Below are 22343 nucleotides of genomic sequence, written 5' to 3'. Positions count from 1 at the left end.
GGCCCAATACCTTGAGTTTCCACAGGCATCGGTGTCTCCACATGGCCGTCGGTTCCGGCCTGTGGCTCTGAGGTAGCGGGTGTCAGGGGCTGCGAAAGCACCTCACTGAGAACCGGCGAACCGGTGACTGGCCTAAAAGAGGCTTCATCGTCGGTTTTGGACCTTGGATGCCTGTCTTTTTCTTTGTCTTTGCGTTTTTTATACATTCCGGTCGTCAGTTGTTTCAACGGCATTATATAATTAAATCGTCGTCCAAAATAATGTAAGGCAAAATCAAACCGACGTTTAATAGTGCGTTTATTGAATCTAGCACAAAACCGACAACTAGTGACGTCGTGGTCAGGGCCTAGGCAAGGAATTCAGTAAAAGTGAAAGTCCTTATGAGGTATTTGCTTCCCACAAGAAATACAATTATTAACTTTTACTGACATCGGTCTGGAGCAAGAAAAAGTTTCCCCATCGGGGTACTTAGCTTTATTGAAGACTTCGGTTCTGAAATTCAATTTTGAAAATCTCAGGAGTCGGCCGACCGTCACTTGCAAACTGCTTTTGCTTCGGGCACCACGCGGCAAGAAAGACTGAAGAAAATGGCGTCGGCTGCAACTTTTATACCCCTGGCGCACTGATGTCAGGGAAGAGGCGACAGCAACCGATGCAGGACCAAGACTCTGGAACTCGGGCCGACTGCGGGTCGCCTGCCAGCAGGATAACCCAAGTGTAATGACTGCAACAGTGAAACACGATGAACATCAAAAGTTACTCCAAGGTACTTTTGTGTAATGCCTGGAATTGGGGAATCAGTTAACGGTGGTAAAGATGGAAAAGATGGTATCTTCCTTGCTAGTGAACAACATGGCAGTCTTATTGCTCTTAAAAGGAGTTTGTCTGTGAGAAGCCAGTAACACAGGTCTGTAAATTTTAACTGCACAGCCCTTTGTAGGGAGTGGCATGTTTCACTGGCTTCAAGTATATTATTTACATACATAATTATGGTTGGGTAGTTTTAGTGTTATGTCATTAATGTAGAGTGAAAATTGGAGAGGGCCTAATACAGAGCCTTGTGGGATTTATCTGTTAAGTGTGGCTTTTTTTGAGACAGTTGATTTGTGTAGATTTAAACATACTTCAGTCTTTTGCAATTACACTGCTACTTAAGACAATTTACTTAGTAATTAGAAGTTACGTACTCACCATAACGTTCCATCTGAGTAGGTACTTCATTTGTCTGCAGCCTGTGGGACTCGGATCCGATGTCGGATCCGACCGGCAACTTTCCAAGCTTCAAGATCCGAGCTCCTAGCTCCTCCCCTCTACCCACAATCCCCTGTCACCACCATACTACCTCAGATCGGTTTTGCTGTATCACCTGAAAAAACCTGTAATAAACAGGTGCAGATATTCTCAAGAATCATATAGATCCTAGAAAAGTACAGTTTTGTACCTACCATAAATGTAGATGTTCGAGGATTCCATTGCTGCAGTCCTGACTATTGGGTATAGTCCGCGTCCGTCGTCCCGAAATAGAGGAGAGTTGATCGCCGGGTCATGGCGCTTCGGACGACTGCGCGCGTAGTGCAGGGTACTACGCGCATGACCGACGCCATTTCCTCAGTCTTTTCTTGCCCCAGATGTCAGAAGACCCAAAAAGACAAGTCCCAAAAAACCTGCACTAAAAAACATGTACAATATATACAACAATATATACAAAAAATATATACAAAAAATATAAGCATGTAAACTCACCTACACACATCTACATTTAGAATCCCAAAGCAGAGGTAAGGAGGCTGGCAAATTATAAAGTAGCAGGAGCTGACAACATGCCTTGTAAAACAGCTGTGGCAAAACCAGCCCCTGAACTCCAAGTAGCTGCTTCTTAGAAATGCTGTTGGTGGCAGTAGCCCTAGTGTGGAATGAGGCCTAATCCCAGCTGGAACCTCTTTGCCATGATGGGAATAACAAAATGCAATGCAAAAGCCAATCCACCTAGAAATAGTTTTGTCCTTATGGAAAATCAAAAGGGCTCTACTGCCATAAGGGCCTGCAACTCAGACACCCTTGCCGCAGAAGTAATAGCCAACAGAAAAGCAGTCTTCCATGACAAATATTTCAATATTCTTTGCCCTCTAAGAAACTGCTTGAACTAAATTGCTGCAGCGCATGAATTATGGAAGAAGGAAAAAACCTTTGTCCCATAATTCAGTAAGATATTGAAGAGCCACACTCAAATTAGGCTCCATAATCACATTTAAAACTTGTTGGCTTGGAACCTGTGCTGTGCTGCTCAACACAGAAATGCCAAGCTGTGAGATGAAGAGATTGAAGCTTTGACATTGAGCAGATGACCGTCCTTCTGATACCAGTGTTGCGAAAGGCCAATCTGAGCTATCAAATCATCCTTGGCCTGTCTTGTCTGACCTTTAATAATACCTTTGGAAGAAGAGGCAGAGGTGGAAAGGCATAGACATGAAGGTTTTTCCAACTGAAAAGCTGTGTGATGAACCCCTTTGTGCAATACTTTGGCAGCTGGTGGTTTTACATCTGAGAGGAGTTCTGTGCTCCCAGCCCCCTTTGCTGAAGAGTCAGTCAGTTGCAGGCTTAGCAGTCTCCCATAAAATCATTGCTTGCCTGCATAGAGGATAAGAATGAGTAACTCCCTTGAAGCCATCAATGCAAAACTGGACTGCTACATCTCCTTCATGTTGATATGTAGATGCTGTCACAGAGAGTCCTTGTTTAGGTGACATTCCTGAGCCCACCACACATTTTTGAGATACCATTGCAGCTTCCTCATATGCAGTTTGATGAACCTATAATGCTTGTTGAAGGACTGTTGTGCAGTCAGCGGGACTGATGAGATAGTTGATGGAAGTAAAGTGACAGACTCTTTTGTTTGTCAGAATACCCTAGGCATCTTAGCACTGCTATGACATATTCCAGATGCTAATGTCAGAGATAAGTGTGAGGATAGATAAATCCAAAATTGGTCTCCGGTGGAGAGGAACATCTGGCATGCCTTTTGAAAGGGGGCATAGTGTGGAAATAAAATCTGTAACCGAGTCAGGGTTCAGGGAAGCCTCTGCAAAACATCTCCCACCACATTCAACAGGGGAGAATAGCTAAGGGCCTATGCTGGTAAGCCTTTTCCAGGAATCAGAGTAATCCTGGCCTTCCATTTAAAGTGCCCTCATGGAGTGAGAGTCTCCTATGAAAAAATCCTCAGGAGGAGCCCGATACAGGTTAGGGGATGGCAGGGAGGATGGTTGCAGACAAATGAAGTACCTACTTAGATGGAGGGTTATGGTGAGTACATAACTTCTAAATCTGAAGTAGTTACTTAATTTGTTCTGCAACCTGTGGGACAGAGTCCCCAGCTACCTAAACAAAGAAACCTGGGTGGTCTATGGGAGGATATTCAAGCACCCTGAGCCAAAGGACGCCCTGCTTCTAGATATCATATCCAGCTTATAATGAGAAATAAACGTATGAGCAGAAGACCAAGTGGCTGCTGAACATATGTCGTCCAACGGCATCCTGGACCAGAAGGCTGCAGAAGTTGCGATGGACCTTGTGGAATGTACACGGATTTTGAATGGGGTTGTTTTGCCTGATGCCTTATAAGCCTGAGAAATACATTGGCAAATCCAATTAGCCAGTGTCACTTTGGATATAGGTTTTCCCATGGATGAAGGAGCAAATGACACAAAGAGTTGATCAGCCTTACGAACATCTTTGGTCCTGTGCAGGTAAAAACGCAACTGTCTATGTACGTCTAGTGTATGCAACATGTATTCTCCCTTATTTTGAAAATTTTTCAAAAACACTGGCAAATTGATAGTCTGATTGATATTTGCCACAGATGCCACTTTTGGTAAGAAAGACGGGTTAGTCCTGAGAGACACTCTGTCATTGTGGAAAATAAGATAGGGAGGTTTCATGCACAAAGCTTGGAGCTCTGAAACCCTTTTAGCAGAACTTATGGCCACCAAGAATGCTGTTTTCCAGGACAGAAAATTAAGGGGTACAGCAGCTGCAGGTTCAAAAGGAGGTTTCGTTAAGGCTTGCAGAACAAAGGTTAAGTCCCAAGGGGGAGTCACGGATTTCACTGGTGGCTTGAGAAGGAAAACGCCACGCAAGAATGTCTTACACAACTTTGTAGATGCTAGAGATCCTAATCCGTCTCCCACATGAAAATGGGATATTGCTGCCAACTGTACTTTTACCGTTGATGCACTGGCCCCTTGTTCAAAAATCATGGACAAAAAATCCAAGACTGTAGGAATCGGAACAGTAAAGGGGTTGAGACCTTGGCTGTTAGCACAGATAGAAAATCGTTTCCACTTGCTATTACAGATTTTCCTGGTGGACGGTTTATGAGCCGCTACCAGAATAGTTTTCACTGGTGACGAGATACCTTGCCTTTAGTGGAACTGGATCAACCAAGCTGCGAGCTTCAGGTTTACCAGGTTCGGTGTTGGGCACCCCCCGTTGGGTGCGATATCAGATCTGGAATGGGATCCAGGATTAAAGGGGAGGAGAGACTGTGAGACCGCAGGTATGGAAACCAGATTTGATGAGGCCAGAATGGGGCTATGAGGATAATTTTGCTCCCCAACCGTGCGGCTTTCTGAATGAACTTCGCCATGAGCGGAAGCGGGGGGTAAGCATAGAGTAGACCGGGAGGCCAAGCATGAATCAGAGCGTCTCTGGGGCTCTCCCCTTCTGGGGGAAGAATTGCAAAGAACTCGCTGCATTTTGTGTTTTGGGGGGTAGCAAAAAGATCGCAGAGAGGCCAACCCCACTTGTGGAAAATATCCTTTGCAACTTTCGGATTGAGAGACCACTCGTAAGGACTGAGAATTACTCGACTCAATTTGTCCACCAGAATGTTGGATCGTCCCAGAATGTGCGTTGCTATTGACCATTCCCAAACTCTCATGGCTTCTCGACAAAGAGGGTAGGATCTGGTTCCCCCTTGTTTGTTTATATACCAGACCACTGACATATTGTCCGTCTGTATTGCAATCGTTCCTAGAGGTAGAAGGTCTTGGAGAGCCTGCAACGCTAGAAGCACCGCCCTCATTTCCAGAACATTTATGTGCAAGGCGGTCTCCGACAGGGTCCATGTACCTTGGACGTTTCTGCCCAAACAATGCCCCCCCCCACCCTAGGCGAGAAGCACCCTTAGTTAACGTGACCTGGGGGGATCACGAAGGGTCTCCCTTGCCTGAGTTCTGGGGAGTGAAGCCACCAAAGGAGGGATTCCCTGCAAACTCTGCTCAAGGGGATAGGAGTGTTCAATGGGTGGAGTAACAGTGACCATTGAACTTGGAGTGTCCACTGTAATATACGCATCCTTAGGCGAGCATGGAGAGAGAGGCCAATAGCCGCTGCCATCGAGCCTAGTGCTCTCAGGACTAACTCCGCCGGCGGAGCTTTGGTGCGAAGAAGAGCCAAAACCTGGAGTGAGAGGCTGGACAGCCTGTCTGAGGTCAAGAAGGCCCGAGAAGATCGGGAATCTAGCCTGGCTCCTATGAAATCTAATGCTTGCACAGGATGAAGAAAGGACTTCGGTATGTTGACTGAAATGCCCAAGTTGTCGGCAAGAGACAGCACATAGTCTCTCGCGGTACAAAGTTGATGCCTGTTGGTTGCTGTGAGGAGTCAGTCGTCTAGGTACGGAAAGACCCTTATGCCCTGAAGCCTCAGGTGGACCACAACCACTGCCATGACTTTGGTGAACACCCTGGGGGCTGAGGTGAGTCCGAACGGAAGGACCCTGAACTGGTAATGACTGGCCCCTAGCCAGAAGCAGAGGAACCTCCTGGACCGTCTGTCCATTAGAATGTGATAGTACGCTTCCTTGAGGTCTATAGAGCACATCCAGTCGTTCTCCTGCATTAAGGGGAGAATGGATTGTAGAGTGACCATCCGAAATTTTTCTTTGGGGACAAACATGTTCAGGGCGGACAAATCTAGAATGGGCCTGAGGTCCCCTGTCTTTTTTGGCACTAAAAAGAACCTTGAGTAGTAGCCCGATCCGGATTGGTCTGGGGGGACCCGCTGGATGGCTCTTTTTTCTAACAAATTTGAAATCTCTATGGTCGCCGCCTCTCTTTGATTGGGTGGGACATCGGGGAGGCGACCACCTGAGGGAGGACGAAATAGGAAGGGAATTTTGTAGCCTCTGGATATAATTTGGAGCACCCATCGATCGTTCGTGATGGACTCCCACATTGACAGGTGCTTCGTTAAATGCCCCCCTACTGTCTCCAGAGCTGGACAGTCAGGTAAGCCCTCAGGGCTGCTGCGCGGGTCTCTCGGAGAAAGGCTCCCTAGACCCGAAGTTTAGTGGTCCCCCCCTCTGCCTCTGGGCCGGCGTCCACCCTGCCCTCCTCTGCCTCTGGGGGGCGCGGAGTCCGAAGCTGGATAGGAATGCTGAGACTTGCGGAACCACAGCTTCTTTTGCCCCCTCTGATTTCTTGAGAAGGAACGTTGGGGGCTTGAGAAGTGGACTCCGAAGGCAGACAGCGTCTTCCCGTCCTTCTCGCTTTGGACTAGTGTATCGCGTACGGGCTTGCCAAAAAGCGAAGAGCCGTCAAAGGGTGCGTTCGCGAAGGACGCCTTGAAAGGTTCCACGAAATTACAAAGACGGAGCCAGGCGTGACATCTCAAGACAACACCTGCCCCGCTGGCCCTTGTGGCTCCCTCCGTAGCATAAGACAGTAGCCGCATGGACGTATTTGAAATGGACTTGAGAGTGGCCATACGTGTCGAGAACATGGTTTTGTCCTCGACCGACATGGACTCAGGTGGAGCTGCAGTGTATTCGTTGATCAAATCCTGTTGCAGCCTGATGACATGCGCCATATAATTCAGCGCCCTCACGGAGAAGATTGCTGAAGCAAAGGTCCGCTTCCCTATACGGTCCAGCGCCCGGGAATCCTTGTCCGGCGGGTGGACCGTGGAGCTCTCCTGGGAGAGTTCTCTCTTAGTGGCAGGAGCCACCAACATGGCTTCACCTGGAGACCCTTTGGCCCAAGCCTGCCTGTCTGAAGGGGGGCTAAGGATTTTATCCGGTCGGCGTGGGATAGGCTCCACGGTGTCGGGTTCCTGCCAAGCCCTGGTAGTCAGGAGATCTACCAGGGGATCTGCCGGTGGGGACACCCAGGAGGTAGATGGGCCCGCTTCAAACGCCTCCAGAAATACGGACTCATCCGAGGAAGGTTTTTGGGCAGACCACCCCCCCTAAACGCAACATTTCCATGATGTCTCCAAAGGAGACATACTCGGGGGGTGACCTTGGGGAACCTTCCCTTTCCTCTAAGTCCGTATCTGTGGTGACTGACTCGGGGGAGTCCATGTGCCTCCTTTTACACGTCCGTTTACGGGGCACCTCCTCTGTGGGACTATCAGAAGAGGGCTCGACAACGGCCTCGTGTTCCTCCGAGGAAACCAACTGGAGGGTCTGAGCAGGCTGTCCCGATGGAAGGATGATGGAAGTTAGACCCGTATGCAGTGGGGGCGCAGAGGGAATCCAAAGCCCGGGTCGGGGACCTGGAAGACCTCGACAGTACCCTCTCCACTACTTTGAACGCCGAGGGAAAACTACTCTTTTCTGGCCCCGAGAGCAGTCTCCTCGGCTCCGAGATAGGGATCGGGGTCGGAGCCAAAGCCATCGGATCCGAAAGGGAGGTGCTCTCCGACATAGGCGGCGCCAAAGATGCACCCGCTCCCACGGACCCGACGCCCGGCCCACGGCCTCGAGAGCTCGGATCCGAGATACTCGAGGGTATGGCCGGCGTCGAGAAGGCTTGGGCCACCGGCGCGGACAAAACCCCGGCTCCGAAAGGGCCTGGATCTGAAGACTCCAAAAACCCGGATCCGGGTTGAAGAAGGAGAAATCGGGACAAATATTGAAGCTGCACTCCCCCCCTGTGGAGGGGGGGGGGGCAGGAGCACCCCCCCCATCTGCATTTGGGTCTGCAAATTACCGACGCATCATCCTGTCCATATCGGCGTCGGAGAGAGACCTAGTAGATCTAGAGGAGGTCGTAGAGGCGGGCCTGGAGGGCCGCCTCGACGACCTCGAGGGTGATAGGAGCTCCTCCTCCAGCTCCTGTGAGAAGGAAGGAGATCAGAGCAGAGAAGGAGAAGGTCCGGACACCCTTGGAGGCGATTTAACATTTTTTGAAGGCGGAGCCGAGGGATGAGGCTCAGCTCGCCTCTTGTGTCTGTGCTTCTCCCTGTGCTTTTCCCTAGAAGGAGAAGACTGAACTTCCCTTGTACTCAAGGCAGTAGTGGGAGGTTGAGTCCCAGCCTGAGTCGAGGGAATCAGGGGTGCTGAAGCTACCTTGGCAGCCTGCACCTTGGAGGGAGAGGAGGAAGAGGCCTCCTCCGGGGGAAGCCTGTTTCTCCTGTCCCTCACAGCCCGGGGGTTGAAGGCTGCGCAAACCTGGCAGTCTGAAGACAAATGGGCAACCCCCAGGCATATAACCCACCGAGTGTGACCATCAGCTGGGGAAAGCTTATGGCCACACCCAGTGCACTTTGAAAAAATAGCTTTATGGCCTTCGGCCATTTTCATGACACACACACTCACACGCCCAAACACCTAGGGGAAGGGTTAACTGAATAAAAATGCAATCCCGAAAATAAAAAAAGGCAAGAAACTCTCAATACTCTTCTTTTTAACTTATTAAAGTTTTAAGAAAATCTCTTGAAAAAAGATTCACTTCCCTGTCTAAGCTCAGGAGCTCTTCTCAAGCTGCTTGTGATTCTAGCCACGGCAAAAACGATCTGGGGTAGTGTGGTGGTGACAGGGGATTGTGGGTAGAGGGGAGGAGCTAGGAGCTCGGATCTTGAAGCTTGGAAAGCTGCCGGTCGGATCCGAGTCCCACAGGTTGCAGAACAAATGAAGTAACTACTTCAGATAGAAAAGGTTCAATAAGTTGATTCCATATTTATTTCCTTTACCACATTCAGACATACTATAATATTTGGTTTGTAAAGTACTGCTTATAAGCTACTGAGAAGTAAACTATCTAGCATAGAAAGCATATAACTGTAAACGGTGTACCTGCATGATCGACCGGTGGATGGTTGAGCAGGTATGGTCGAAAGGAGTGCAGCAACATCTCAAAAATGCAATTGCAAGTGTTGCAAATCGCAAAATCACATCCCCTTTTTGACCCATGTTAGCACTCGTTTTAGGGTGTAGAGCGGTCGGAAATGTCGAATTCAGTGTTTTTATGACATTCCGACCGTTCGGCATGCCAGGATTCGCGGAGAAAAATCAGTAAAATGTATGGTCAAACAATATGAGCTCGAACAAATTAATGTAAACCTTGTAAACTGGATGGGAATACAATTATGAACAAGAGACCGACATTTAAGAGATCATTCAGCAACGGTAATTGCATAGTATTTGAGAAAAAGAGGAACTTATATTTCACTCATTCTAAATCAAAGATAAGGCACAATCTGCCATATGCAGTAAAATTAGTAAAGTGTACTGACGACTTTAATCACAAACTGGACTACACTACTGAGTAGGTGCAAAAAAAAAAAAAAAAAAAAAAACAGCTGCAATATCAAGGACTCAGTATTCACTGATGACCTCTGGGTATGAACACTGGAATAACGAACCTATAAAGTATATCTTTAACAATATAGGGTGGAAGTGGTCTGGTACTGGAATGGTATTGACCGAGTGTAGGAAAACATGGGGCACAAAGACCAAGGCCTCTTGTACATGTCTTTACTACACATATCAGTAATACACTATTCTAAGAATATTCCATGCAAATTGTTTTTCATAAGCTTTAATAAAGGTGCAAACAAACACTGTTATGACTTAACAAGTAATGTCACTTCAAAGAAATTGCACAATATAAACATAAGCACTTTTCAGTTAACTTTATGCAACTTCTAGAAAAACAGGAGGAATATGAAACACTGACCTGTAATTGCTGATGCTCATTATTTCAGCAACGTATTTGGATTTCTGCTTCTGCAGCTTTTGTTTTTGATCTGCATGTTAGCAAACTGCTTGGAAACAGGCCCAATTCTTACACTCAAATCTTCTCAGTCTGCCATTACAATAGCTACTTCCAAACTGTTCAGAACTGTTTTGTAGACCCTTTTGAGGGATAAACCTTGCAGGGGTGCATTAACTGCACCTCAGTAACATTCTTACCAACTCAAAAAAATCTGGTTGTAAAAAATTGCTGCTGCTAATATAGTCCACTCAGGGTATGCAACAATTGCTTTTAAAGTGGCTGTTTTCAGCTGACACCTTCCCCTCTTGCTTATACTTTTGTGCAGAGGGGGCACATCTGCAATTTTCCATTTAGAGATAATATACATGCTCTACAGGTTTTTGGGATAAATCCCATTAAAGGGCACATATTTGCTGCAAATAAAATCCCAACCACTTTACAAACTAAGTTTTCAATCTTGTCTGCCCTGCATGTAGCACATCATCTTTTTTCCATAAAAAAAGTTATAGCTTTCTGAAGTGACATGTATTTTAAAGTATGACACTCAACATCCAGTCTAATCTTTGCAACTTTTTCATATTTTCCTTAATGCTAAGCACATGCATCGTACAAACGTTTCACCAGCAATTTATTTCAGTGGTTACTACAATTTCTAAATTATTTATTTTATTTATTTATTTATTTTACATTTGTTGACCGGGATAGTCCGTCTGGATTACATGTCCATTTTCAGCGGAGGCCTGGGGAGAAAAGCTCCACAGTGACAGTAATTAATACATAAAGATCATACAAAAGAAAAAAATACAAAAAACATAATTACATTCATACAAAAGAAGAGATACAGTAAGGTGTTAATTATACTAAAAAATAAACATTAAAAGTGTAAAAGTATTATACAATAATGAGTATACAAAAAAATCAACACAGTTTCCAGTGTACTAATTCTCCTATTGAGCACTAAACTTCTTTAGTTAAGAGGAGATGAGAAAAAAGTAAAATAGGGGGGGTGCCCATGGGAGAAGATCTATACAAAATGGAGAAAGGATTAGTCAGGATTGGAGCACTGACAGAGCCAGTTTGACCTTAAATGGAGATGTCATTTTTTTTTGAAAGAATTTAAAGAGGAAATACAGGAGAGGCTAGGAGGGAGGGAATTCCATATTTTTCCAATGGTATTGGTAAAGAGTGAGTCGCCCCCTACATTGTTGGCTTTGATTGTTTGAACTAGGAGTTTGTTTGAGGAACGCAAACTACTGAGATTATTGTAGGGTTTGATTAAGTTATTCAGAGCTGGTGTTTTTTCAGGTTGGTTCAGGATTTTAAATGCTTCTATAAGTTGGGTCTGTTTTAGAAGGTTAGGGTATTCAATCCAATCTAGGTTTCTTAGGTTAATACAGTGATGTGTTCTGTAAGGCATTCCTGTGGCAAATCTAGCAATATGATTATAGCAGCGTGCTAGTTTATTTAGTTCAGATGTGTTGAGGTTAGTAAGCATAGGAGAGGCATACAGGAGGGTGGAGAGAAGATGTGAGCGGGCCAGTGTCACTTTTGCTATAGGAGTTAGAAATGATTTGATCCGGTATAATGATCCGAGTTTTTTGTTAATGGTTTTAATGGTCTGGTTGATATGAATATCAAATTTGAGTTTGTTATCTATGGAGACTCCTAGTAGTTTGGTATAGGGGTCTGGGGAGATGATAGTCCCATTTTTGGAGTAGATAGAAAAGGATAGAGGTGTGATCTTTTGCGTGGGATGGAATAGTAGTAATTTTGTTTTGTTTGGATTCAGGATCAGTTTACGTTCTGACAGCCAATTTTCTACTGATATAAAGCAGGATTGAGTTTTGGATAATAGGTTAACAGGAGATGTGTCAGAACAAACTAATGTGGAGTCATCCGCATATTGAATGCAGGTGGCTTCAGGGATGGCCTTATACAGGTCATTTGTGAAGATAGTAAAAAGGAGAGGCCCCAGTATTGATCCTTTGGGTACCCCTATGGTATTTGGTAAGAGGTTAGAGAGCTTTGATTGCCAAAGGACGGCTTGTTTCCTATCAGAGAGATAGCCTATAAACCAGTCTAGAGCTTGTTTATCAAGCTGTAGATTATCTAGTGTATGATAGAGTAGCTGGTGGTTCACCATATCAAAGGCCTTTGATAGGTCAAGAAACAGTGCTGAAGATATTTTTCTGTCATTTCTGTTGTGATTGATAGTATCGGTAAAAGAGAGAAGAGCAGTGGTAGTGCTGTGGTGGGGTCTAAAGCCATGTTGTGAGTTGGTTAGTAAATTGTTGTGGATAAGATAGTAAAGAAGTTGTTTGTGTATGCACTTCTCCATGATTTTGGCTAGTGGTGACAGTATTGCTATGGGCCTATAGTTTGATAGTTCTGTAGATAGACCACCTTTGTGGAGAGGTATGACATGGGATATTTTCCATAAAGATGGAATTTTAGATTCTGCTATGGTTCTATTGATAAGTGTCGAGATAGGGAAAGCAATGGCATCTGCTGCTATCTGTAGATATTCAGCTGGGAGAAGATCTGCAGAGAGAGTAGTTGGTTTTAGTTTCTTTAGTAAGGATCTTATATAGGAAGTAGGGACAGGCTGAAATTTGAAGGTGGATTGAGAATGTTGGAAGTTGTCTGTGTTTATAGTATTGGTGACCGGTAGTTGATTAGCTAGGGATTGTATGATGTCAGTGAAGAAGTTGTTAAAGGAATTTGCTACTTCTTCAGGGGTTTTGTCACTTAGTTGCTTTGGGGTGGGTGTAGAGGATTTACCTGGGTGGAGAAGATTGTTCAATCCAGACCAGAATTTTTTAGGGTTGTTTTGGTGTTTATTTTGGAGTTGGCAATAGTAATTTTTCTTGTCAGATAATGTTGCTTTTTTGGTTTCATTTCTTAGTTGTTGGAATTTAATGCGGTCCGAGGTTGATTTGGTTGATCGCCATATGCTCCATGCTTTGTTTCTAAGTTTAATTAGAGATGTGGTATTTTTTGTTAACCAGGGTGCAATCCTGGTTTTTACTCTAATTGATCTTATGGGGGCATGAGACTTAAGTATGGCTAGAAATGTTTTGTTAAAAAGAAGTACAGCTTCCTCTAAGAGGAGATGTTTAAGGGGTGCCCAGTTAAATGATTGAAGTTCTATCAGAAATTTATTGAGGTCAAAATATTTCTTATTTCTGACTAGCCTATACATAGGTGGATTGGAGTCTATAGACTTTGATTTCCTAATATAGGTGATGAGGTGGTCACTAAGGTTGTTTGGAAGGGTCCCTGCTGAATATGTGTGTGGTTGACTACTGATGAGGATCCAGTCCAGGATGCTCTCTTTTTGCTTATTATTACCTATTCGGGTAGGGGAAGATATTAGTTGGTGAAAACCATGTAGGTTAATATGGGTAGGATTGGTTTCTGAGGAGCATTTAGTCCAGTCTATGTTAACATCTCCTAGGATAATGGTTTCTTGGGGATAGTTATTTGATAGCCAGCCAAGGATGTGCTCAAGTGTATCAGAGTTGTCTCCGGGGGGAATATAGGTCACAATTAGATTAATATTTTTGTTGTTGTTTATTTTTAGTTTTAGTGCTATTATTTCAGCATTTGAGATTTGAGGTGGTTGAGGCGAGTTGGTAGTGACATTCAGTGTGTTCTTATAGAGCACCGCAACGCCACCTCCTTTTTTAGACTGTCGATCGTTTCTAAATATATTATAGCCTGGTGGCATTACCTCATTATCTTTGGTCCCTTGTTTTAGCCAGGTTTCTGTTAGACACATTATGTCTGGGAGGTACACTGCTATGAGGGTGTGCATGTCATGGACCTTTTTATTTAAACTTCTTATATTTAAGTGGTATATCTGAAGGGAGTTTGGTGAGGTAAGTGGTTGGCTGTTTATAGTTGTGGAGGGTGTGGGGCCTGGATTTGGATGGATATCCCCATCTATGGTTATATTTTTTCTTAGATAGTCTAATAGTCTAATGAGTTTAAATAATAGTTTAAGTTCATGTTTGGATTTGGTGTATTTTGGGTTGGGTTTGAGGGGGTTGTGATGAGTGGGGTGGTATATTTTACTAGGCAGATGGATAGTATGATTATGGAGACAGATAGGGGGTGAGGAGGTACTAGTTTGGCTTCTGGGGTAATAAAAACCTGAGAGTGTCTGTCCTTCATATCTAGTTAGCAGATAAAGATTGATAATGAGAAGTAAGATACACGGTACAATTTTTAGCGTTAGTTTAGTTGTAATGGGTGTAATAGACTTCATTTTCTTTGGGCGATAGAGTTCTGAATTTGATAACTTATTGGAGGGTGGATGGGAGGAGTTTTAAAGTCAAAAACTGTTTGGCTAACGAAATAGAGGTGGGGGTGTGGTTAGTTGGCTATAAATTTAGCTATACTGGGGGCGGGTGGGATATGGGGGCAGGGCGGGGAGCGGAGCGGGGTTTATTCCACCCCCAAGAAATGGTAAATTTTCAAATTTTTTAATTTTAGCACCACTCTTTAACGTTTGGCGCCAGCCTCTTACAAGTTTCAGTGTTGTACTTTTGCAGGCACTTCCAATTATGTTGAGTACTAATTTTTAACGCTAAAGTTTGATTTATGGGTTAGACAGGGAGTAATTGCTGCTGCGTTCTGATCCCAGAGCGCTAGTGATCCCAGGGGTTGTTTAAACACATAAGTTTGGGGAGAGCAGATTATTGCAGTACGAGACCTTGTTAGAATCCTTTGGAATTGGGTTAGCTGTTTGTCCTGCTGTTCGCTGAATTAGAAATTAACTGCTTTTGTAAGCACAAAAATATTATTTCAATTGGGGACTTGTTTAAGTTCGCCAGGGGCAAACACAGTGATACACACCTAGAAACAGATAGAAAAAAGCATATACAGGAATCAGGACTTGTCGCAAAAAGCAGATAAAGGCAAATATGCAGTTTCAAGTAGTGGTTCCAGGTTAATATCCCTTTAGCGCTCCTTCTTATTTACTAAATAGCTAACATATACATACAAGCTAACGCTAAGAAAAGAACAATATATGCTACATTTAGGACCTATTCTGGTAGGAAACAGTCACTTTGCTAGCCTGCAATAACATCATGTTACATAGCAAACGTTAACATTAAATGCACTGAGTTGCTCAAAACATCTTATGCACGCAGCCTTCTTACTCCTAAAGCAACTGCTTTTCAGATGAAAGACAGTACCCTAATGAAACTGTAATAAGCCCACTATGAGTCGCTAAGATATTCACAGAAATATGTTTAAACAAAGATAAAAATATAGCATACGAACCCTGTTATTGAGACTACCGCCTGGGTTCAGGATCACAGCAGTGACTCATAAGAAATGGCGGAACACCTGGGTAACTTTGTAACTTCGCATACGTCAGAGGTAAGAGCGGGGTTTATTCCACCCCCAAGAAATGGTAAATTTTCAAATTTTTTAATTTTAGCACCACTCTTTAACGTTTGGCGCCAGCCTCTTACAAGTTTCAGTGTTGTACTTTTGCAGGCACTTCCAATTATGTTGAGTACTAATTTTTAACGCTAAAGTTTGATTTATGGGTTAGACAGGGAGTAATTGCTGCTGCATTCTGATCCCAGAGCGCTAGTGATCCCAGGGGTTGTTTAAACACATAAGTTTGGGGAGAGCAGATTATTGCAGTACGAGACCTTGTTAGGATCCTTTGGAATTGGGTTAACTGTTTGTCCTGCTGTTCACTGTCATCCCAAGAGATAAACCGTTTGGATATGACAATTAGAAAAGGTGATGACGGATCTAGTGAAACTGAGTTATATAGGAAACCTGTGAAGAGAAACAGCTACTTGCATCAGGCAACTATGCACTCACTGTCCGCCTTCAGAAATGTGGTTAAAAATCAGATGTATCGTGCTGCTAAGCTGAATACTTCAGATGTTAACTTTTTTCATCTATATTTTTGCCGGATTCCTTTCTTTTGAATAAAAATACTACTTGCTGGAAACTGAGCCCTGAACCGCATGGTGTGCATTCTTCCAGTTATACAAGCCTCATTTTCTTTTGTGATCAAGCTGTTCGGACAGAAGGCTTCAAGAGTTAAAGCAGAAATACTGAGATTATCTAATCAAGTTTCACATCTCTGTCAGCAGACATTAAATGATATGAAGGAGGCATAATGTGTGATGATTTCCGAGACATCCGTTCATCTGATCAGCTAACGTGGGCACCTTCTGAAGTTCATACAAGGAGAAGTGGGTACAAACACAAAGGCAAAAAGTCAACGGAGATGTGATGCGACAGAGTCTGTCTGAGATATGTAAAATTAAATGTGATTTGTAACTCTTTAACATCAAAACTGCAGAAGAATATCAAATCATACTGGTAGCAGGCCCTGTCAATCCCCAGTGAAGCTTCACATCTATGACATTCTATGAAATTCTATGACAACAAACTACAACTGCTTAGCAATTTAAATTTCCTGCAAAACAGCAATCATTATGCCACTGTAATCAGACAGCAAATTGTTCTTGTGAGGTGATGTTGACTTTACACTGTATGAATGTAAATAACAAAATAAAGCAAACTTGTACATAGACGAAACAAGCAGATTATACATTTTTGAGATAAACAAGTATTTCAGAGATGAGCATGCAGGACACATACTAAAATAATTCAATTTATGTACTTTACCTGAGCTTGAAGATGTACTAGAAGTTGTTCCTGATGACTGGGATTGCTCCATAGCTGGACTTGTTGAAACGCTGTTACTTGTATTTGTCCCTTCATCAGCAGTTTTCTTAAAGAAACTATGCTGAAGAGCATAATAAGGTTGAATTCGAGCCTTGGGGTCATAGTCAAGCATCCTTAAAATAAGGTCCTTGAATTTCAAGTAATCTGCTACAGTGTGGCCCGACTCCCCAGCTCGACGTCCCCCAGGACCTCCAGTTTCTACTCCAAGAATGTTGTGAAGTTTTCTTGTGCCAGGTGGTTTATATTCCTATGTTAAACATGTTTTAGAAACAATGAAAATGTTTTTCTTAAAGAAATACCCAGTTTTGTTAACATTCATCAATGTTAGGTTTCAGTCGTATATTCAGCCTTCATCTACAATTCAACACTATTCAGTAAAATCACAGAAATAACCAGCTTTGAAAAGCAATTTAATGTTTGTTTTGAAGGACAATTATATTCTGAACATAACTTTTCCAGAGTATATTCTCCTACCTTCAAAATGATTTCTGCACTGGAAAATAAAAGTAAAGTAGGCTTTATCTGCTTTTCACCTTGACATTATTATTCAGCTTCCTCAGTGCACATCATCTCGGGTTAGCATGAATTCCTGCAATACCTTCCTTAAGAATTTATTTCCCTAGCTTTCATAGCACATTGTCCATTATATTCATGACTTCTGGGAAAGGAAAAGCCTACACAGCAAGATGTTTTTATATCTGCCATTCTTTCTTCCATCAGGATCATAAACCTACTCACTCTCTAGAGCTGCAAGCTTGGTGTCACAGATGAGAGAATAGTTGGGACTCTAATGGCGTGACATACGATATTCTGAACTGCTGAGGAAATGAACTTGTGTACAGTATTCTCAGTTTTTAAAGGCAGTTTAATGTAAGCATATGTTACACCTAAAAGGGTTCAAAACAGTATCTATGCAAGATGGCTAAAAACACAAACCTGTTATATTTGCAAGAATGTAATTAGTGACATTGTGATTGGAAGTATATGACAGTACAAAGTAAATCTAAACATGGACATTCTAAATGAAAGGATTTGAAATAACATCTAAATGGAGAGGGTCTGGCAACCTTTACCTTCTGGGAACCCGTGAACCTTCCACAGCCTTGTCAGACTGCCTTCTCTCAACTTTCAATTTCCTTCATCCTGGGGGATGGGGGCTAGCCCCTCTCATCATTCAGATCCTTCACAGGAAAGATGGAGGGATGCTCCAGATGCCTAGTTTTAGCAACAGCTTTCTTAGGCCTTTTTTTAGGAGGCTAAGGTGGAGGACCTCAGACAGGGGAGTTGGCAGTGAAGCCTGCTCCTTTAAAGTAAACCACTGAGAAAAGTCTTAGACAAGTCTGAAGTCACTGTGGAAAAGAAAAACTCCAATGCTGAGGCTGCTGGTGCTGTACAAAAATGGCAATTAACTGATGATGTCATGAAAATAAAGTGGTACCCAGGTTCCTAGAGTTGAATACCCTGACATCGGCCCTGGAGCTGGAAGGTCCAATGCTCAGGCCACCAATATTGAAAAAGTCAGCACGGAAAACACTGACACTGGTATAAGGACTGTCAACATCACCAAAAAATAAATCACCAAAAACGGTGACACTGGAAAGGACATTATAGGGTCTAACATTGATAGGGAGTATGATACTGTCAAAACAGACACCAGGGATAAAGTTGTTCCTGGAGGAAACCGTAACAAGGCCTTTTGCATTCCATTCAGAGGGAATAGAGAATGTTAATTTTGACCCTATGACCTTATACCTATGTGTAGCTTCTGCCATTTTGTCAATCTATAATGTGAAAAAAGACAAGAGTCTGACAGACCAAAATGTTTCAGGCCCTGAAAAAAACGGCAGGGACCCAAACAATGGAAGGAGGAGGAGAAACTGGTGAAAATTAGAAATGGCAGCAAGGTGAACCTCCACATAAAGATTTTATTTCTTACACTCTTTGCCCAGTCAACCATTAGCCCACTCCCAGCCAACAAGACCACTTGCGCTCCATCACTGGGGCAAGGTTCAACATGGAAAGGCCATTACTTAGACAGCCATTATGGGTGGTTTGAGGGTTTTCTTCTTAGTCCTATGGTCCATACAGATGCCTGCACTGCAGAGCTGGAAGGGGGATTGTGATGAGATATCAGTGTTGGCTGTCTCTCATTTTCAGCACAGACATATTACCATTAAGCAGCCCCACTCCCTTCCATCAATCACACAAAGTATCTCCACCAGAGAAATGTGCTTCCCAAGTGCCTGTTACTCTTCCCACCCCCTGGGTGACCAGATGTATATGTCTCGGCAGTCTTAAGAGTATATACAGTCTCCTAACAGAGAAGGACTGACTGCACCATGACTATCCACTTTTTTTCACTAACAAATCTGTTTAGATCACTCAAGTCCAGTATCAGTCCGAGATGTTCTGTTTCCTTCGGCACAAGAGAAAAACAATCTGGAGTAATACCAAAATCATTTCTAGTCTAATGGGCCCCCCCCTTTTATAAATGAGACTCAAGACGCTTTTTCCTCAATGCTTTTGACAGGGTTGGATTTTGGAAAACGGAAGACTGCAGGACACGGGTAGGGTATAGAAGTAAACTGTATAGCCTTTGGATATTACAATCTGCACCCAACTGTACTGTGCAATAGCCAGGCAAGCAAGTAAGTGAAATGGACAACCTCCCTCTACTTCATAAGGGGGAATATTCGGACAAGGCGTTGGGAATCAGTCTGCTGTTCTCCATCCAAATTAATGCAAAACTTCTGGTTCTGCTGGTTATTTTTCCCTTGGATACTATCTGCTCTTGAGGTTACCAGGGCCTCATGGATTTCTCCCACACCTCTGACTTCACGAATACTGTTGGTTATGCCTGCACCACCAGTGTGCATTCTTTTGCATCTTAGGAAAAAAAGGTACTGAGTTGTCAAACTTAACACCAACAGCAGTTTTTCCTTTTTTTCAATAGATCTTAAATTTTTCTTACCCTCGGATACAAATAATATGGACCTATCAAAAAAAGGGGGGGGGGTCTGTTAATGAAAGGCACCTTGAAATTCTCAGCACACTCAGGAAAAGCCAAACACAAAGGTAGACAAGGATGCCGGCACCTGCTGTTCTACACCCACAAGTGCATGCTGACATTAGATAAGGATGAAATTGGTCATGCTTGTAAACACAGTTCAGTTTAAATAAAGTTCATTGTTCAGCAACTATTCCCAGTGACTCATGCATCTCATCAGGAAACTCTCAATGCAATCTCAACATCTGGGATTAAATAGTTTTGCACCCCTAGAGTGAAAGTATACCAGCTTCCCAGATCAGTCCATCTCCCTGGATTCCTCATCAGGTTGATGGACAGCAGAGCTCTGTGGAGTGTAAGCCTTTAATACCTGCTTCAGTAACTAAAGGGTCAATCGCAGAAGTGTGAACCCAACAATTTCCTTGTTTGGCCTCTTCTGTAATGGTACAGCCTCAGAGATGTATACTCTTCAGTGGTAGTAAAACTCTGAAGGCCTCTGTGCTCAAACTTGTCTTTTAGTCAGTTCAGCTCGAGCTTCCAGACAGTTTGGGTGGCTGGAAGGTGCCCTGAAGCTTTGGAAGCTGGCTGGCTGTTATATCCGTGGCAGGCTCTAAGTCATATAGTTAAGGCTACTGCATCATTGATCAATAGGATGATCATCAAAGATGCCTAATGAGAAAATTTCAGTTTTAAATAAAGGACAACAAAAAGGTCTGATCTGATTTGAAAGGTGGAAATTCATACGTAGTAGCAAAAGCTCAGACTTTGAAAAAAAAAAATCCTTACTAAATGTGTGTGTGTGTGTGTGTAAAGGGAGAGAGCTGGAGGAGGTTTCAGATGCTGCACTGATTAAGTCTTGCAGATCAGTCCTACTGGTTGAAGGTGGTGGATCTTATTTCAGATAACGGGATATATGGATTCCCCTTTAGCTTCTTCAGTGCAAAGCCAGCTGCCATTTGCTTGGTGAATAGTTTGTGTACAGTAAAAAGACCAAATAGGTGAAATGAAAACACAACCCAACCACTGTGACCTGAAGTACTGTATGTGGGCTCTATGAATTGGAATGTGAACTTTATCCTTCACGTTCAGGGTAACTATGAAGGTAGACTTTAGAAGCAAGGGTAGGACCCGACTGCAGCATGGGCATCTTGATTTTTTTATTTAACTGCAATATACTTTTCTGAGGCTGGACAGGTCTGGAAGCTTCTACTATGGCTGATCAACACATGACTGATGAAAAACCAATCCCTCAAATATAACAGCGAAAACACAGTTCCTCAAAAACTTCAAACACCTTCTGAAAAAAGTGTTTTTGCAGGAAGACAAGCTCCCCTGCTTCCTACATTCCCTAATATGCACTAATCCCATGGTTGTAAAACAGTACGAAAAAGGAGAATTTTCCCAATACAGCACACAAATGTCTCATATAAACACCAATGCAGTCTTAAATACATAAATAAAATCTTCAAGGAGGCTCTATTAACAGTAATATCAAAGAAATTTAACTGGGAACTTGAAACTTCACTAAACTGCCCTTAATGGCCCCAAATGAAATTCTATCTAGGATGAGTCTGTACCTGTTCTCATTTTTTCGGGCCAGGAATAATGGTGGATTCAAACCATACCCACCTGTTGAGAGAATCACCTCTATATATTCTTGCATTCTAAAAGGAAGAATATTTTTTGGCCAGGTACAGCTGGGTCTTTGGAAGAGATGGTATGCCAGTGAAGTGAGTAGGTTGCTCAAATTTTTTTGGTGTAATACAAAACTACAAATTTTCTCACCCATCACTCTCAGGTTTGGAGGAACTAGGACTATCAAACAAAAGGGATACTTCCACCTAGGTTTTCTGGAAGAGGTGGAGTGTAAGCAATCGCAGCAGGACAGCTTTAACCCTGGTTGAAATGTCCTACAAGTTGACCTATGGCATCATTTCTTGGAATAAACCCTTTTCGCTAGCCAATCTTGTTGCCTTTTTTCAAATTACCTTCTATGTTTTACCAGTCCAACTTTTTTTTATGAAAAAAGCCACTGCTAAGTGAGTTAACTCCTAGAATATGCAAGTACTGTAGGGTAAAAAAAAAAAAGAAGTTATGTCTTATCCTAATGTTCCCTCTGTGTTGTTCATCTCCTTTCATTCATCACAGATGGGTTCGGTTCCAAGCCCTCGGAACAGAGTCGGCCTAGTACCAAGCTCGCACGAGCCAAAAAACTCTCTAGCTAAGCTTCTACCCACAATGCCCTTCTCCCTGTTACCTGAGATTGAGTTTGCCCATGTTATAAAAGTAAAGCAGAAGCCATTTCTCTGCAAATGCCCTACGACACCACTTGGACCCAAAGAATCCGCCAGGAGCCTTTGGCGGGGGGAAGGAGGGTGGAAAGTGATGAATGAAAGAAGACTAACAACACAGATGGAAGACATAACTTCTTTATCTGATGTTGTTAATCTTCTTTCCATTACACCGATGGGACAGAATCCCCAGCTACCTTACTGTCCTTGGGCGGCCCCTATAGAAGAATGTTCCTGAGAACCATTGAGCCGAAGGCAGCTCTCCCTCTAGAGACCACATCCAATTTGTAATGATTGATAAAAGTGTGGGGTTTA

General features: G+C 43.4%; 1 protein-coding gene across 5 annotated transcripts in view; it reads right to left on the bottom strand.

Annotated features, from left to right (window-relative positions):
- The window catches only part of DYRK1A (dual specificity tyrosine phosphorylation regulated kinase 1A), a 2602610-nt gene that overhangs the window by 304128 nt on the left and 2276139 nt on the right, over nucleotides 1-22343 (bottom strand). For all 5 annotated transcript variants that reach the window (XM_044071432.1, XM_044071433.1, XM_044071434.1 and 2 more), the window contains one exon: nucleotides 16671-16977. In XM_044071432.1, the coding sequence (XP_043927367.1) occupies nucleotides 16671-16977 (307 nt within the window). The remainder of the gene's footprint in view (nucleotides 1-16670; nucleotides 16978-22343) is intronic.

This window comes from Protopterus annectens, chromosome 5.part0, assembly GCF_019279795.1.
Source record: "Protopterus annectens isolate FY-2018-M chromosome 5.part0, PAN1.0, whole genome shotgun sequence".
Taxonomy (NCBI): Eukaryota; Metazoa; Chordata; order Ceratodontiformes; family Protopteridae; genus Protopterus; species Protopterus annectens.
The sequence above is the reverse complement of the archived record's forward strand: the minus strand, read 5'-3'. Positions and strand labels throughout refer to the sequence as shown.